This window comes from Diabrotica undecimpunctata, chromosome 10 (assembly GCF_040954645.1).
Source record: "Diabrotica undecimpunctata isolate CICGRU chromosome 10, icDiaUnde3, whole genome shotgun sequence".
NCBI lineage: Eukaryota > Metazoa > Arthropoda > Insecta > Coleoptera > Chrysomelidae > Diabrotica > Diabrotica undecimpunctata.
This window is the reverse complement of record NC_092812.1, coordinates 28,438,587-28,456,228: the sequence shown is the minus strand read 5'-3', so window position 1 is coordinate 28,456,228 and position 17,642 is coordinate 28,438,587. Positions and strand designations below refer to the sequence as shown.

Genomic DNA, 17,642 nt, shown 5'->3' with positions numbered 1-17,642 from the left:
ATTTACACGTTCAGAACTGAAGAAATAATAGTTTAAATATTTAAATTTTTAAGAGAAACTTTGAAATGCGTCTAAACAGTTTGACAGTTTTTTGACATTTCCAAATAAGATTTTATTGTAAGTAAAACTTATATATCTTATAAAGAAATTGTGGGATTTTGTTTCTATTTTTCGGTTCCGACTTCTATCTGGTTTTTCAACATCCATAAAATGCCCCAAATGATTATCCTGTACACTTTTGTTTATTGTTTCATAAAACATACTTCTAATTGTCCTAATATTGTCTTCGGATACTTCATTACAGCAAAAATCTTTTCGATTAGGGTGATTACAGGAAAAATCAACAAAATGTTCCAAATTCGGATAATGATTTGAATGCCTTGAAAAGAGAATGATATTAAAATATTAATGACAACAACATAAGAACTTAAAATGATATTGTGTAAACAATACCAAAATACAAAAGTAACCTATAAGTCATTAAAGCTTACCTAACATTTGCTTTTACGCTCTTTAGAAGTTAGATGTCTTTTTCTTTTTCTGCTACCGCGGTCCGTATCACCAACTACATGATCTCCTGTCACAACTGCATCCATTATTTTATATTGTTTTGTTGAAAATCGGAAAACAAACAACAGTATAGACACCAACAACTATACAACGACAACGACCGCCAACGACAAACAAATCGCAATTAGTCCATAGCGCACGGACAAACTTCGTTTAGTTCGTCTACCGTCAATGGACATACAGCGCAAGTCCAAGGTATTTTTTTCATTTAATTTGCAGACAAGAGAATGCATTTAGAACGTCTTTCGTGACACAAAATGGTGGCTTTATACATATAGTTTTCGATGCCATTTTTGGTTGAAAATTTGAAAAAAATGGACAAAATGCATATAGAAAGTCTGCTACTCAATTATTTAGGTAATATTGTCTCAGCCTGGTTCTTTCTTAATCGTTGAAATAACGTTTTACTTATTTTTTAGATGTAAGGTCTGGTAAACGATTTTTAAAAAAGGTTCCATTCCATCTGAGAATCTAACTATTCGATCTTTGGACAAAGTGTTGTCCTCTTCATAAAGATCATCTCGATAAGAAATATCAAAACAAGCCAAACAAAAGCATCTGTCCAGTACAGTATCTATTTTAAAAGATGCAATGATTGACTTAGATCCAACAACCTCAACAATTACGGAATATGAAATCGAAATTAACACAGGTACAGCGATTAGTGCAGTTTTAGAAGCCATCCGAAATAGTCCAGAGTTGCAGCGGACTCACTGGAAATTTACACAGAAGAGAAGGCTATCCAAGTGACCCCATCTGTATTAAGTCAAGGCAAAAAAGTTACTTTGTATGATTTGATACAAACAAATCGCGATTTAAATGCAGTCACTGGAATACCCACTCTAAATTTGCTGGAAAAAAATTGTAAAGCTGCTAGTTTGTTAGAAAACAAAAATTCGAAACCATTATTGCTTCAGCTAAAACAACGTATTATTCTTTTTATTCCGATATACTCTGTACGAGTACAAGAAACCAATTCGCTAAGAATTTTGTTTAGTTGAGGAGATACCTATGTTGTGGAATGCAATTTTTAGATTCCCCATGTCTCTAATAACATCTTTATCAACGTCTGTTTTACCTTGCAATGCTTAGAAGGCACAGATTAAAGCGAAATTCTGAATTTGGTTTCGAAAATTAGTTTACGGATTTTATTATCAGATGTCGCTATTTGCGTCTATACGAAGCCATATTAGAGTTGCTTCCTAAGACAGAAAAGATTTATTTTCACATTCAGAGCGACTGCGAAAGCCGTTCTGATGGGGCCTATTAGGCCGAAATACGTATAAGCGGATGCACAGGCGCCCTGTACGTGAAATCAAATCTTAACTGTCTTTTCCTTTTTATTCCGATATACTCTGTACGAGTACAAGAAACCAATTCGCTAAGAATTTTGCTTAGTCGATGAGATATTTATGTTGTGGAATGCAATTTTTAGATTCCCCATGTCTCTAATAACATCTTTATCAACGTCTGTTTTGCCTTGCAATTCTAAGAAGGCACAGATTAAAGCGAAATTTTGAATTTGGTTTCGAAAATTAGTTTACGGATTTTATTATTCTAGTGTTTGCTAAGTTAAAAACTAACCTCACTTTTATTTGTCTTTCTGTTATATATTTGTTGTCTCGGCAAACACATGTAGCAATTATTTTCAAATAACGGTGATAGGATAAAAAGGATACCTGTTAGTTTTAAGAAATTTCCTAAAACAAGAATTATTTTGGACTGCGCAGAATTACTTTTACAAAAAAGCAAGTGTCTCAAGTGTCGTGTAATGACTTATTCTCACTACAAAGGGGACCACGCATTAAAAGTTATGATTGGAATAGCACCATCCGGTTTAATTACATTTGTAAGTCCTGTTTAATGTGGAAATTTTTAGTTAATTAAGATTGTTGGACAAGTTGACACCTAATGAGGATGCTATAATGATATATAAAGGCCTTTTGATACAAATTGAATGCATTAAAAAGAAAATTGAACTAATAAGACCGCCATTTTTGGTAAAAAGAATTCAATTATCAATGCAAGATGCTCTTTGGACTACTGAAATTGCTTCAGCAAGAGTAAACGTTGAAAGAACTATACAACGGATAACAATCTTTAAAATTCTTAAAGCAAGGGTTAATTTATTTATAATTCCTTATATGAACTCTTATAAATATTATTTCATTATCGTTAACCTTTCTGCACCAATACTTAGTAATGATAAGTATTAATTTATATTTGTATACAGTGTGTAAAAGCTAAATGGAATAAATTCATTATTTAGGTTACTGTACATATTTATAAAAAATCCCGAAACACGTCAAATTTAAATTATAGCTTGACATTCTTTAACGTGAAAATGCAACTCCTACCTTCAACCCCCTTAGAATGACAGGTACAACTCCCAATTTTTAAAATAGGAAGTATAGGCTTGTGATATATCGTTTGAAAGGTCTTTTCATTCTCCATTCAAAAATGTTGTCGCTTTCAAGTTTATTAAGATTAATTAAGATAATATAAATTAAAATCATGTGGTTACCGAAATTCGCTACAATACAATCAAAAACTAAAATGTAATGCAAAACGTAATAAAATATAGAACACGAAACAGAACTATGAATGTTAATGAAGTAGATGTTCAAAATGTTCACCGCGAACGTCTTGGCAACATCCTAATCTCAAATAAAACTGTCTTCTAACATTATTTAACATAACAGGCGTGATCGACCTAATCGCAAGCGTTATTCGTTCTTTTAAGTCATTTAAATCAGAAGGTTTAGTCTTGTACACATGGCTCTTCACTTATCCCCATAAAAAGAAATCTAATAATGTAAGATCAGGTGATCGCGCTGGCCAATCGATCCTCGCCTCCCTATCCACCGATTGGGAAATATTGTATCGAGGTACTGCCGGACATTAAGTTGGTAATGTGGTGGTGCTCCATCCTGCTGAAACCATATCGTATTCGCTGGAACTTGAGCGTTTCCTGGATCAGGATATAAATTTGCCAACGTTGGAATGACATAATTTTGAAGTAGTGCCAAATAATTGTTGCCATTCAAGTTGTCCTCAATGAAAAAGGGACCAATGATATTGTTTCCTACAATCCCTGCCCAAACATTAACCTTTTGAGGGTATTGAATGTGTTCTTCTCTCATCCAGTGAGGATTTTCCGTGGCCCAGTAGCGGCAATTTTGCCGATTAGCATGACCGTTAAGTGAAAAAGTACACTCATCAGAAAACATAACGTCTTCTAATTGGGTAATATTGTTATCCAACATGTCCATCATTTGCTCACAAAAAAAAGTTCTCCTATCAAAATCGTCTCCCATGAGCTCGTGAGTAGGTATCATCTTATAGGGATGCAATTTATTTTCTTTTAATATGTTTACTATCGATGTATGGCTAGCATTGAATGTAGTGGATGCCTGTCTACTCGATGTATGTGGATTTTCCTGAAACTCAAGCAACACATCTAATTTGAGTTCATCACTCAGTACATTGGCAGCTGCTTTTTTTATCCGTCTTACATGACCAAACTCGCGAAACTGCTTCTCTATTTTACTTATTGTTCCTTGGGATATAGGCGGTAAATTAGGAAATTTCTCATGAAATAGGCGAGTTACTTCCTGTTGTGTTTGGGTGTTATCTCCGTAACCAATTATTTGTAAAACTGTTATTTTATGCATTTCCGTTAATCTAACTATTTTTTAGAATTGAATTGAGCGAACTTTTTACTTAAATTAAAATACTGACAACTTAAATAAAACAATTTACTAATGCGTGTTAAAATAACGTTGCCACTGAAATTCTTTGAAGTTTTTCAATGGTTACCATCTAAAAACCACATTGCTATGGTTTTTGTTCACTTTCTCATATCAAGACCTAAACGGGAAATACGTTTTGAGTATATTTTAGCGAATTTCGGTAACCGCATGATTTTAATTTATTTTATCTTAATTAATCTTAATAAACTTGAAAGCAACAACATTTTTGAATGGAGAATGAAAAGACCTTTCAAACGATATATCACAAGCCTATACTTCCTATTTTAAAAATTGGGGGTTGTACCTGTCATTCTAAGGAGGTTGAAGGTAGGGGTTGCATTTTCACGTTAAAGAATGTCAAGTTATAATTTAAATTTGACGTGTTTCGGGATTTTTTATAAATATGTACAGTAACCTAAATAATGAATTTATTCCATTTAGCTTTTACACACTGTATATCTAAATTAATAGATGTGATTGTAGTCAAGTGTAAATATTTTTTTCAAATAAAAGTACCTATAAGAAATACAACATCTTTTAAAACAAGTTTTTATTTATATAATTGGAATAAAACTGGTAATACATTGTAAAAAAATATATATATATATATATATATATATATATATATATATATATATATATATATATATATTGTGGCTAAACACCCCACACGGGGTTACGCCGCTTCAGCTCTCTAGATCTATGTTACGAGGTAGATCAGTCCTCATTTTCTTTATTTCATTTTTCCTGTTATTTTTCTACACTGTTTTCTATCTCTGGTTTTTTCTCTCCATTGCCGTACGCCCGCCCTGTTGAGATCATTTGTTACTTCTTGTAACCATGTAGATCTCGGTCTTCCACGTCTTCTTTTACCAACTGGTGTCCATTCCAATATTGAAAATATTGTCGTAGATGGTCCTGATCTCCATATATGTCCTAGCCATTTTGCCGTTTGCTGTTTTATTTTACAAACTATATCCTCTTTAATTTCGTTTAGTAGTTCATGATTCGTTCTTTGTCTATATTGGTTTTCATTAATTTTTATTGGTCCTAATATTGCTCTTAGTATTTTCCTTTCTAGTATTCTAAGGTCTTCCTCTTGTTGTTTTGTTCGTCTTTTGGTCTTCCTCCCTACATCATAGTCGGTCGAATTATTGTTTTATATATATCTTCATTTTCGATTTCTTGCTCAGTAATTTATCTTTTAGAAGTTTTTTATTTGCATGGTATGTCTTATTTGCTATCGCTATATATATATAATACATATCGCTAATAAAACATATAATGGACTAATTAAACATCTAAGATCTAACAACATCACAAGAAGCACCAAATGCAAAATATACAAGACCCTGATAAAACCGGTCCTTGTATATGGATCAGAGACATGGACACTATCGAAAAGCGATGAAAACCTATTAGGCACATTTGAACGAAAAATCCTTAGACACATATATAAGGGGGTAAAAGAAAATGACATATGGCGCAGAAGATATAACTTTGAACTGTACACAGCATACAACGAACCCGAGATCATAACATCCATAAAGATCGGACGTCTGCGCTGGATGGGCCATGTTGAACGAATGTTGGAGACTGAAACACCAAAACATATTATGAGACAAACACCAGTAGGAAGAAGGTCAAAGGGAAGACCCAAACTTAGATACATGGAACAAGTGGAGCAAGATCTGAAAACACTTAAGATTACCAACTGGAAAAACAAAGCAAGGAACAGAACAGAATGGCGGAAAATCCTAGAACAAGCCAGGACCCAGAAAGGGTTGTCGAGCTACTGATGATGATGATGATGTCTTATTTGCTGTAATTGTAAAAATATACTTCTACTAAAACTTTTTTTATATTAAACACCTACTGTATTTATACCATTGGAATCTGGTCAACGCTGACCAATTATCAATTTTTATCTGTCCTAATTTACTAAAAACCCAAAACTTTTAACATGTTTTGTATAAATTCTACATCAAATGTGGCCCAGTCTGGTTAAAAAAAGGTCGAAAAATTTTTCGCAGATATCTGAAGCTTTTAAAAGACGTAGGTGAGGGTTACTAGATGACGAAAAGATGAAAAAGTACACGTATTTTTACCTTGCGTTTCTTTTTAACAATAAATTATGGTCACAATTTGATTTTTTTTTTAAGTTTTTTCCCTTATATTTTACATAAACAATATTTATATCATTTCTTTATGTCAAGAATATCTTCATTTTTCCATTTTTTAAATAAAATTGATAAATAATTTACGGAGATATTTACAAAAAAGCAGTTTTTTCCACTAATTTATGTTTTATTAATTTTTTTATTAACAAAATAAAATGTTATTAATACATTTGAACATCGAGGAATTACCGTCTTTTAAATTAGTGCAAAATTTCCCCCCGATCGGTCAAATAGTTTAAAAGTTATTTAATTTATTTATCCCTGAGGCTAAATATTTAAACTATTGAACTTGCTCTATTAATGATGCTAGACACATTTAGCAAATTTCATAGGATTCTTTAAGACTCAAACTATGTCAGAAGTTAAATGCATATTGGGTTTTCATCGAAATTATTTACAAAATAAACGTATGAAAAAGGCGTATGTTTTTTACTTTTAAACAATTGTAATTTCTATATTTTTCAAGCTACAGTCTTGTACGTACAACCATTGGATAGCTGGTAAAAAAACTCACATTAAAAAAACCTTCTATGACCAATAGGAACGAAGTTAGGGACTATTTTTAAAAAAATCATATCTCCATTGTTTATAAACATTAAGAAGTAAAATTTGCACAAATTTTGAATGAAAATCTAAACTTTATATTACAACTTATAGCTATAAAATTCATCCAATTTTTCGAAACTTACAGCTCTTCGAAACGAAGGTACTTTCGAAAGATCGGCATAGAAAAGTGGAGGGGATAACTAAGATCCGTTTGTGGCTCCCATGCCGAATTCCTTGATTGGATGACATAGCACGATGGTTTATCGCCTAGACGCAGCGGAATCCATTTTTGTCTTTTGGGTCCCATGTATAAAATTTAATAACTCATTGGCTGCCCTCCAAATTACCGTTGTGAATTATTAACACTCGATATTATTTTGATATTTAGAATTATATTAAATTTTATTAAATAAGTATGTGGGGTGAGTTTACCATATTTAATATAATCCAGTTTTTATCTTATTTCAACTATCTCAAATAACAAAAATATTTGGCGTTTTTATTGGGATTTTATACACATTATAGAAACTCGTACAATATAAACTACACAAAAAATAAACTAGTAACTTCCGAACCATTGTCATAAACTTTTAAAATTGTTGCGGCAAACTCAGAGGATAGAGATTAACATTGTAATTTGGTATTTATGCTCATGGCAACGTGTGACCTACTACTAAAAGTTTTCAGAACAACCCTGGTAGAAAAGTTCATTCACCTACTCCAAAATGAATTTATTTTATGCTAGACTTTGACAATTAGGTATAATTCAACGCAAGATGAGTTAATTCAGCATGAGGAGAAAAATGGGCAATTTTGAGAAAATGAAACTGGGGATTACTCGCAGATAGTGCGTTGTGAAACATTTTTCATTATTGTGGTTTATCAGGACCCTTCCACTAGAGCACGCGGAAAAAATTCGGATAAAAAGCTGGCTTAAAATTACAATTACATGCGTAAGGCTCGGGGGAAAATTTCACATTGTCAATTAGTTGAGGTTTAAAAAATATTAAAACTTTTATTATATTGTCTACAAAAAGACCATTGCTGGAAGAGACACAAATGAAATATTTGTAAACAGTTATATTTATTAAAGATATAACTGTGGATATTTGGTGAAAAATATTCCAAAGAGCAAACTATTACTGTATTTATCAATGTTAAAATGCCAACTTAAAATTCCAATTTAGGACCTATTGCCTTAAGTTCATTGTTTTTCTCTACATTTCTAAAACTTCTTTCCTTTGATTTGTACATATTATGTTCCCCAGTCGCCGCTTCGAATTCTGCACAGATCAGTTTTACCCCCTTCTTAAAAAATAAAAAAGTGATGGTTAAAATTAAAAGGGAAGTTTTATAAATATTTGTAGAAACCAGTGTTGTGTATATAGTCCAGGATCTGTTTTGAATTGGACATTTTATACAAAAAAATTATACCAGGGAAAAGTTTCATTTTTTAATTTTACATAAGATTTGACTAACTAGAAATTGAAAATATTTATTTTTGGAAAAAAAGTGCAAAAAATGAAATTTTTCCCTTAAATTTTTTCGACCCTTTCAACCCAAAGTATAGCCTTCATATTACGCCTTAGGCAACTTTATAATACGACTCAAATGTGTGCTAAATTTCCTTAGGATTGGTTTAATAGGTTTTGCATAATAATTTTGCAATCCACGGTCCGCACTTTCCAATACTGAGGTTTTCTATCTTTTCCGCGTGAGTTTGGGCGATATGATTTTTATGTTCTTTATTTGGACTAGTCCATGTTAAGAGCCTTCTTAGGTGGCGTTGTTTTGGATTGTTTTCACTGGCAAACTAGAGGAGACGTTCTCCTCTGTTGTTTCTAATGCTCAAGCCAAAAGACCTGACAATATCTCTCAAAAGTGGTTTATTTTCAGTTTACTCACCTTGGCGATAAAGTCTCCAATAATATACACTGGCTTCTTTTGTGGAATTTTCTTCAAGGTGTTTTCTATGTTGCTGTAAATATCGTCAATATCTTCGTCTGGGGCATCTGGTTGTGGGCTTATATATCTGAATGACATGGAAAATTTCTGGTTGTGCTTCTAATGTTATTTTTGTGAGTTCATCATTTATTATTTCATATTGTCTAATCTATTTCGATTTTTTATTGTTTAAAAGTATGGCTACTCCATGTATCTTGTGTTTTCAGATCCAGATATGTAGATAGTGTAGTTTTTTGTTTTAAAATGTCCTTGATCTCTCCTCTATTATGTGAAGTTTTCCAGTTTGGAGAAGACCTCTGACGTTCCATGTCTTTACATTCATGGATTTTCTACTTTAAAACACCTGCGTCTGGCCTTTTGTTCCAGTTGCCCATTAGCACGAGTGGCCTGGTTGTTTGCGCGCTCGTGCCCGGTGACTTATTTCACACTGACTGACCCGGAATTAGAACAGAGGTGATCGGTACCCGGATTGCATGGCATCTCTTCTTTTAATGGTACGCTATTCATTCATTTTTAGTGTACTCCGAGAATATAGTCGGATGGTTTTCCATTGCCTGCTTGATCGTAGTCTTACGGTTAAATCATGATGTCATATTCGCCGGTGAGTATCTGTTATTAAGCCAACAACAGCTAATAAAAGAAATATGAACATAGAAATCCCTTCCCAGTGATTAGAATACTTTGCACCATACACAAAAAAACCAATATATTTTAATGTTCTAACCACAGAGGAATTATGCTTCTAAATATAGTGTCTAACTACATTGTAGTGTATTCTACGTCAGTTATTAGTAATAGGTATGCGTGAAGAGGAAAGAAATGGTCAAAATTAATTTTAGTACATACCATATGTTCTGCTTTAACGGAATATACTTAAGTAAAAAGTAAATGGTTTTAATTATCAGAGCAACCAGTCGCCGCACTACATCTTAAAGCAGAACTATCAAAACCTACAAATCTGAACGTTCTACTATATTTCATACCGCAACTATAAACGTTAATTTTAAGATTATTTAAAACTTTGAATGCGAAAATTATAGCGTTGAAATTACAAATTCGGAACTATTCAGTATTTTCTCTTTTAGTAATGTACTTGCCAAAATTGCTTGTAATATTGTAAATTATACTAATAAAACCTTCTTATTTTCCAGCTTGTGGTTGCTCAACTTTTGGTTCCGTAAGAGATGATTGTGAGCAAATGACCGGAAGGTGCGTTTGTAAACCAGGAGTCCAGGGACAAAAATGTACAATATGTACAAACCATAATAAGTATTTGGGCCCCAACGGATGTGTTTCAGGTATAAACCTAATTATATATTATATGTACACGAGACATATTGACTCGTAGACAATTTAGTGAATGTTTGTTCATTTGATTGTAGTTTTGATTATATTATAAATTAATACAACTGTCACATATTATGACACCCCACGTTGGGCGCCAAAGTAACACGCTTATTACGCTTAGTGGCTACCTCAACCGGGCGTACGTCCTGTTCTGTGCCAAAATAAATCACCTTTAAAGGGTCAAAGAAAAGTTAGTCAATACATTTCAAAAATAGCTCCACATATTTGTTTATTAACACTGGTAAACGAAATCAGATCATTTGAAATCTCGATATGAACAGAGGTGTACCACAAGGCTCAATTTTAGGACCTATTATATTTCTTATTTATGTAAACGATGGTGTCTTAATTAACTCAGGTGAATAGATTACGATATTTGCAGATTATATAAATACTATAATCAGCATATATAATACCTCTTTGGTGTCCAAATGTAATCGTTTACCGCCGAAACTTTACAGTTGATCTGTAATGATTACCCATTGTTGAATACCCAAAAACCTCTTTCCAAGCAGTTTCATAATAAGCAACAATGTGTTAACCCAATTATTTTAAATATAAATAATAATCACATTGAAAATGTTTCATCAGTAAAGTTCCTAAGATTACATATAGATGAATGTCTTAACTGGAGAAAATATTGTGATGCACTTGCCGCAAAATTGAACTCATTTTTGTTTAGAAATGTAAAACAAGTTTAAAGGAAGAAGCAATTAGTAGTGCTTTTTTATGCCCAAGCCGAAATCCCGTAATCATATTAATGAAGACTTTATTGGACAAAAAAGAATAATACAGTCTATTGCTGGTATTCTCCAGAATTCTAGTTGAATAAAATATTTTCTAAAATTCTATTTAATAGAATTATTCTATAGAAATATCTAATATTTTTCTAAGTATTAAATCAAACTATAAATAAAAAATCACGTGCCCCTAAGTGGTTAAATGTAGCCGAAATACATTTCCTACAATTCACGTGCTCTTCGTGAATTCTAGGAAATTTTGAATTCGATCAATGGGGGCGAGTAAGAAAATGTGTTTCCTTGCGGTCACTTAAAATTGTAACAGTAGAATATTATATGTTTGCTTATAATAATAAAAATAATACATTAGATCTAATTTAAAAAATAAGTTCTCATTCACATTAATAATGTTTCGACTGAGCGGATGTGTAGAAGTCAACTATATAAATATTTTTGATGCTGTAATTTCAAAAAAAATTTTATTTTTTCATAGATTTTTTTAATCAATTGTATAATTTAACTTAGTTCGGAAAGATATACACAAACACACCTGGAAATCACCAAGACAGACTTACAGTAACAACAATAGATCATTTTATTGTAGATTCTATTCGCTAATTGTAGAATAATATATTATTAGACTGTAATAATATATTATAATATTTTTTGCTTATATTGGTACTTACATTTAATAATTTTCACAACTTATATTTAAGGGAGATTATCATTACTCTACTATCACTGCTATTGTTGCCTGTTAACGTAATCACTACGGGTTCTATTATAGTATTATTTCTACTATCGATTAGTAGAGTGTTATTTAAAATCATTAACAGTATTGAAAAATAACAGCACTGTAATAACACTAGATAAGAAAAAAATTTAATTACTCGATGTGTATGTTATCCAAGGTGGATACTGTATAGAAAACAAACAAAAAATGAACCCCCAAAATTAAGTTTTGGCGTAAGCAACTAGCTACTACAACTTTTTAATGAGTAATGTTAACGCTATGCGATTTTATTTTTATTTCATATCACGATTACCCATTTTTTCTGTATTTTAGCAACAGATCTAGCGTCCTTATCCAATCCGTCAACTTGCGCCGAAAGAAGCTGTTACTTTGGAGCAGTATGTGTGGAAAAGGATAGAAAAGCACTGTGTGAATGTCACTTGAATTGTACAAATGGAAGAGACTCTCAGGTTTGTTAAAACACGATTATAAAATAAAACTTAATTAAACGTCATGTATCGATTATCTTTTTTCACTTGTAAGTGTATTTCTCAAGATATTAAACCGTTTCCCTAATTTTCCGAGGGCATTGCGATAAATTATTTTTCCGATTATAACTCCATTTATCAACGATTCGAAAAAATGTTCCTCATAAAAGTTACTCATTTTTTTATGAGAAATCCAACTCTGCAATAAAAAATGGAAGTTCCCATTTACGATTTCAAAGTTGCCCCCTCCCTGCTCTAGGGTATATTGGAGGGTCGTGTTTGGTATCATTCGATAGACTTTTTAAATAATTTTGAGATTTAACAAGTGTTTCCATAGGTAGACAGTGTAATTCCAAGGTAACGTAAAATGGGGTGAGATTGATCTCCCAATGGTGACATTGATCATTTGTCGTTGTATCACATATATGAAGATACAACCGGCAACAATGTAAAATTGTTTCTGGGCGTGGCACTATTCATTTCTTAGATCTTGACTATGATAAATCTTGTTATGTGGCTTTGAAATTAACTATAATTTTTGGCCTATTTTTATAGTTTGTGTACTTTTGATGGCAGAGAAAGAACAGAGGTAAGGTCGGTATTTCTACTGTTATAAATGTATTTTGTATGGTTCTCTAATAATAATTTTAAGTATCTAGCATTTTAACTAACGCCAGCTTTTTTAAGATGGCGTATAATATTGAATGGGGTGACATTGATCAAGTGATCAATCTAACCCCACGTTACGTACGTTCCAGAAATTAACTTATAATTTTTGTTACAGATTTAAGAATATCAATAAAACTAGGAAGAACGTACAAAAGACAATTAATTATAGGCAGTAGAACGTATGGCAATTTTAATGAAGAACAATATAATCAGGTGATGCACGATGTATTGGAAAATTTATTATCGCTAAGAAAAGCCGTAAAAAAAACAAATTGTCCTACGGAACTTTAAATAACAAGTACCATGGAAGGAAGATTAAGAAAACAGGTGGATAATCTGTTTTCACATATGAAGAAGAAGTAGCCATTACAAACAGCATTTTAACGTGTGAAGATTGGGGATATCCTCTAAGTGCAATGGATTTGAGAATGTTCGTCAAAAGTTTTTTGTACAAAACTGGTAGAAGTGTATCTAAATTTAAGGAGAATATTCCTGGATTTGACTGGGTAAATAGCTTGTTGAAGAGACACGGAGGTATTGCTGATAAAAGGTTAGCAACTAATATTAAAAAAAGCCGAGCAGAAGTATCTCCGGATCTGATGAAAAAATACTTTGACAATTTACAACAAACGATTGAAAATGTTCCAGTTGAAAATATTTTTAATTACGACGAGTCCAACGTCTCATGACCCTGGAAAAAAATTGTACATCTACCGAAGAGGTACTAATTATCCCGAAAAAATATGCAACCATTCAAAATCTGCTACATCGATAATGCTGCGAACAGCCATGTTGCTGACTGGGGACCCGATATAATCGAACCTCCCATGGTTGGATTAATATGTCAACATTCAATGATTGGTTTGTCACTTGCTTCTTACCACATGCTAGGCGACTCGATGGAAAAAAGGTGTTAATAGGGGACAACCTAGCATCTCATTTTCATCCAGATGTTCTGAGAGAATGTGAAGAAAATAATATAATATTTGCATGCTTACCAGCCAACTCTACTAATATTTGTCAGCCATTGGAAGTCGCATTCAGGCTCTTAAAAAAAGCTGGAAGAAAACTTTAACATCATGGAAAATGCAAAATTCCAAAACCTCTGGCATTACAAAAAATGAATTTCCTAAGCTGTTAAAGCAAAAACTGGAAATCATGAATAAAGTACCACCTAAAAATCCAGACGGAGAGAAAAGTGCTGTAAAAAGAAATTTACTTTCTGGTTTTGAAGCATGTGGCATTGCACCATTCAACCCCAATCGAGTTTTGGAAAAGCTACCACAAGACGCTATTGATCAAGCCGAGCTTAGATTTTCTCTTACTAACTTTTTGAAAGACTTGAGGTACAATGGTGTAACAGCACCTAAACCATCAGAGGAGTCCAGTGACGATGCTTCAAATAAAAACTGGAATTAGATGACAGCAACAGTGATGTTGATATTAACAAAGATAAAGAGGAGGTTGAATACTTCTGTCCTAAGTAGTGGCCTTACTACCAGATCCGACACTTGAGATGATTTCTGATAGGATACAAAAATATCATTTTCGCCGAGAAATTAATATAAAAGAATGTTAAATCAAATTTTCTTTTTTTATAGATTGTTCTGAATTACATATTTAGTTTTTAAAATATGTTTTTTTTTTGTATAAATAAAGAATAGTACAATAAAAATAGCGTGATCATTCTCACCCCGCACGATCAATCTCACTCCTTTGTAAAAATTCGAAAAACTGTCTGACCGAATAAGTCAGGGTGAAGATTCATCATATACTATTTAAAAGCACTACTGTTTCATGGTATAAAATCATCATGATCAATCTCACCCCAGTACGGGTCTAAGATTGATCACCCTTTTTTTATGAGATAAGTGGATTTTCTTAATAATTAAAACAAAACTAGTGTTAAATCACTACTCTTTAGATAATAATATAACACATGAAGGGTTTAAATATAGAACAGTCACAAAAACGTTTAAAATATAAATAAAATAAAGTTAAAATTGATCAATCTCACCCCATTTCACGGTATTTAATTTCCATTACTTGTTCAATACTGATGCCATCAATTACTATTTTACATCCGGTTGGTTCTTTGCTGACTACTATTGTTTTAGTTTTCTGAGATGAAATCGGCATATTAAATTCTTTTGCTCTTATGTTAAATCTGTGGACCAGTCTTTGCAGACTATCTTCATCTTGGGCTATCAATATTGCGTAGTCTGCGTAACAGAGTATTTTTATTTCTTTGTTTCCCATTCTGTACCCTTTTCCTTTGTTAACGCTTTTGATGATTTCGTTGTTATTTTAATAAAATGGTGCCTGTAATCTCGACAAATTCAAAAATTTGTGAGTTACTGGTTGAAAATTATTGCCACAATAAAACATTCCTTAAATATATACTAAGCATTACGAGGAAACATGAAGTGTCTTAGATAAAAAAGGTAAAAGGCCGGGCCATCCAAAGCTACTTTCTGATATATACAGATTGAACGAATTTAAAACGGAACATACAATTTAATACATGTCTGTTTGAACTGCATTTGAAATAGTGGACCAATATAAAACTTGGACAAAAATAAATCCATACCTGGTGTTAGACATTGTATAAAATATCGTTCAACTATCTGTCTCCTTTAAAGGAAAGAGGAGCTTGCCTAATAGTCGGAGAGATAGAGCCGAAATTTTGAACTGATCAGTAATATGACATTTCTCTATTGGAATATATTCATTGTAACTGGGTTAAGACTTTGCCTTACAGGTGGACGCCCCTCGTGGTACAGGGGGTGGCTATACAGGGATGAAGTTGTAATTTTTTTCGGAAAAATTAACGATCGATAATATGGCTGAAAATTTGCCCAGAGTAAGATCTTGGTATAACTAGACGAAATCCCAAAGGGTGGACGCGAGAGTGGATACATAAGGGGTGGCGGACAGGGATGAAATTGCAATTTTTTGGGGAAAAATTAACGATAAGTAATATGTCCGCCATTTTCATGGCTCATTATTTAGCCCCTAAAAACTCTAAATCCAAAAGAGCGGACAGCTGGGTTGGTACAGAGAGCCATAAAACGGGGTCAAATGTACCACTTGCCTGCGCATTTTAGGTCTCGGTAACAATTTTCAAACTGATTTTATTATGATATTTTTATACCGATTGATTTGAAAATTTGTATGCTCACTTCTGTTACTATTCTGAAAAGCGTCAAGTAGAGTTTTCCTCAAAATTTTCCAAAAAAATTTCCGTAAATGAAAATTTTCGTAATTTTTTGAGGTAAAATCTAATTTGTAGAATCCTTTCGATTTTCTGTCAGTTATACCATGAATTTTTCCAAAAATTCATTTTTTCAGTCATTTTTCTCACTCTCACTGATTTCATCACTTTCATCATCTTCGTCACTTTCACTTTCAATAATATCACATTAATTATCTGCTTCATTTTCAATCACTACTTCTCGAATTGATTCTGGCATCTGAGGTCCACTAAACCATTTGAATTTATATGTTTCATCTTCAAACTCCCAACCATGTTCTTCAACAATCAATTCTGTTGGTACTTTTTTATGAGCATTTGTCCGAATATTTGAAATATAATGGGCTCGCTGTAGATGTTGGTGTAATTCATCTTGACATGGTGGTAAGCTTGAAGCATCGAAATTTTTTAGTTTTTTTTTTTTTAAAGGCTCGTTCATATCATGCAACTTATACTGCCGGTTAAATAGTAGAGATGTGTAGTTCACCATCGAAATAGTTCAAATGAACGATTCTTTCAACTGAACTAATTGAACTAGTTCATTAATTTTCATAGAACTAGTTCACTGCGAACGATTTGCATTATAAATTGTGAAAATAATGAATGAATGAGATCATATATTTATTATTTTGAGAATGGGATGGACTGACTAGTTTAAAAAGAGAAGTGTGGATTAGCCTCAGATAACAGATCATAATTCTTATGAACGTGACAACAACATAAACAGTCTTATCTTAATATCATAATGGTTAATGGTTCGGATCTTATGCCCATGCATTGGCCTGAACGTTGACATGCTGTGTTGTTTCTCGTATTGTAATTTTGAACTAACAATTTTAAGTTGTGGTTAAAATGATTGATGCATCTACATAAAATATAATTTTATGTAAAAGTGAGAATGAATATGTGTTATTTAATGTTCCTAGAAAATTCACTGATTTTTTTTGTAAGGTTCTTTTAGAAATAACCTAATATAGATACCTATGAGTTTAAATATACGTAAATATAAAAATAAATCATACGTGAACAATATTTATATTTAAAACGGTTAATAAAAAACAAATCTTAATAATTTTTTGCAAATAAAAAAAATGTTATTTGCAAAACATTTGAGAAATAAATTTAAAACATTTAAACCTAAACATACGATCGAAAGAAATGGTTCCAAACCCGAACTACTTGTACGGTAGTGACAGTGAAAGAGTGAAAGACTGACTGAAAACCGAAGAAAACGCGCAGCCGGCGCCGAGCTTGTGTGATGATAAGACGAGACATCTGGCAACCAGTTATGTTAGGGTTGGATTTCGATTTCGGTCCTACAAATAGTTCTTTCGCGAACTAGTTCACTGAACTAGTTCATTTTTGTGAAGTAGTTCTCTTGAACTAGTTCGTCTAAAAG

The 17,642-nt window shown here is 32.4% G+C and overlaps 1 protein-coding gene across 1 annotated transcript in view; it reads left to right on the top strand.

The window, feature by feature from the left end:
- Positions 1-17,642, top strand: part of LOC140451849 (agrin-like) — a 714,345-nt gene that overhangs the window by 639,240 nt on the left and 57,463 nt on the right. Inside the window, exons 14-15 of the mRNA XM_072545755.1 lie at positions 10,165-10,311; positions 12,167-12,303. Of these exons, the coding sequence (XP_072401856.1) occupies positions 10,165-10,311; positions 12,167-12,303 (284 nt within the window). The remainder of the gene's footprint in view (positions 1-10,164; positions 10,312-12,166; positions 12,304-17,642) is intronic.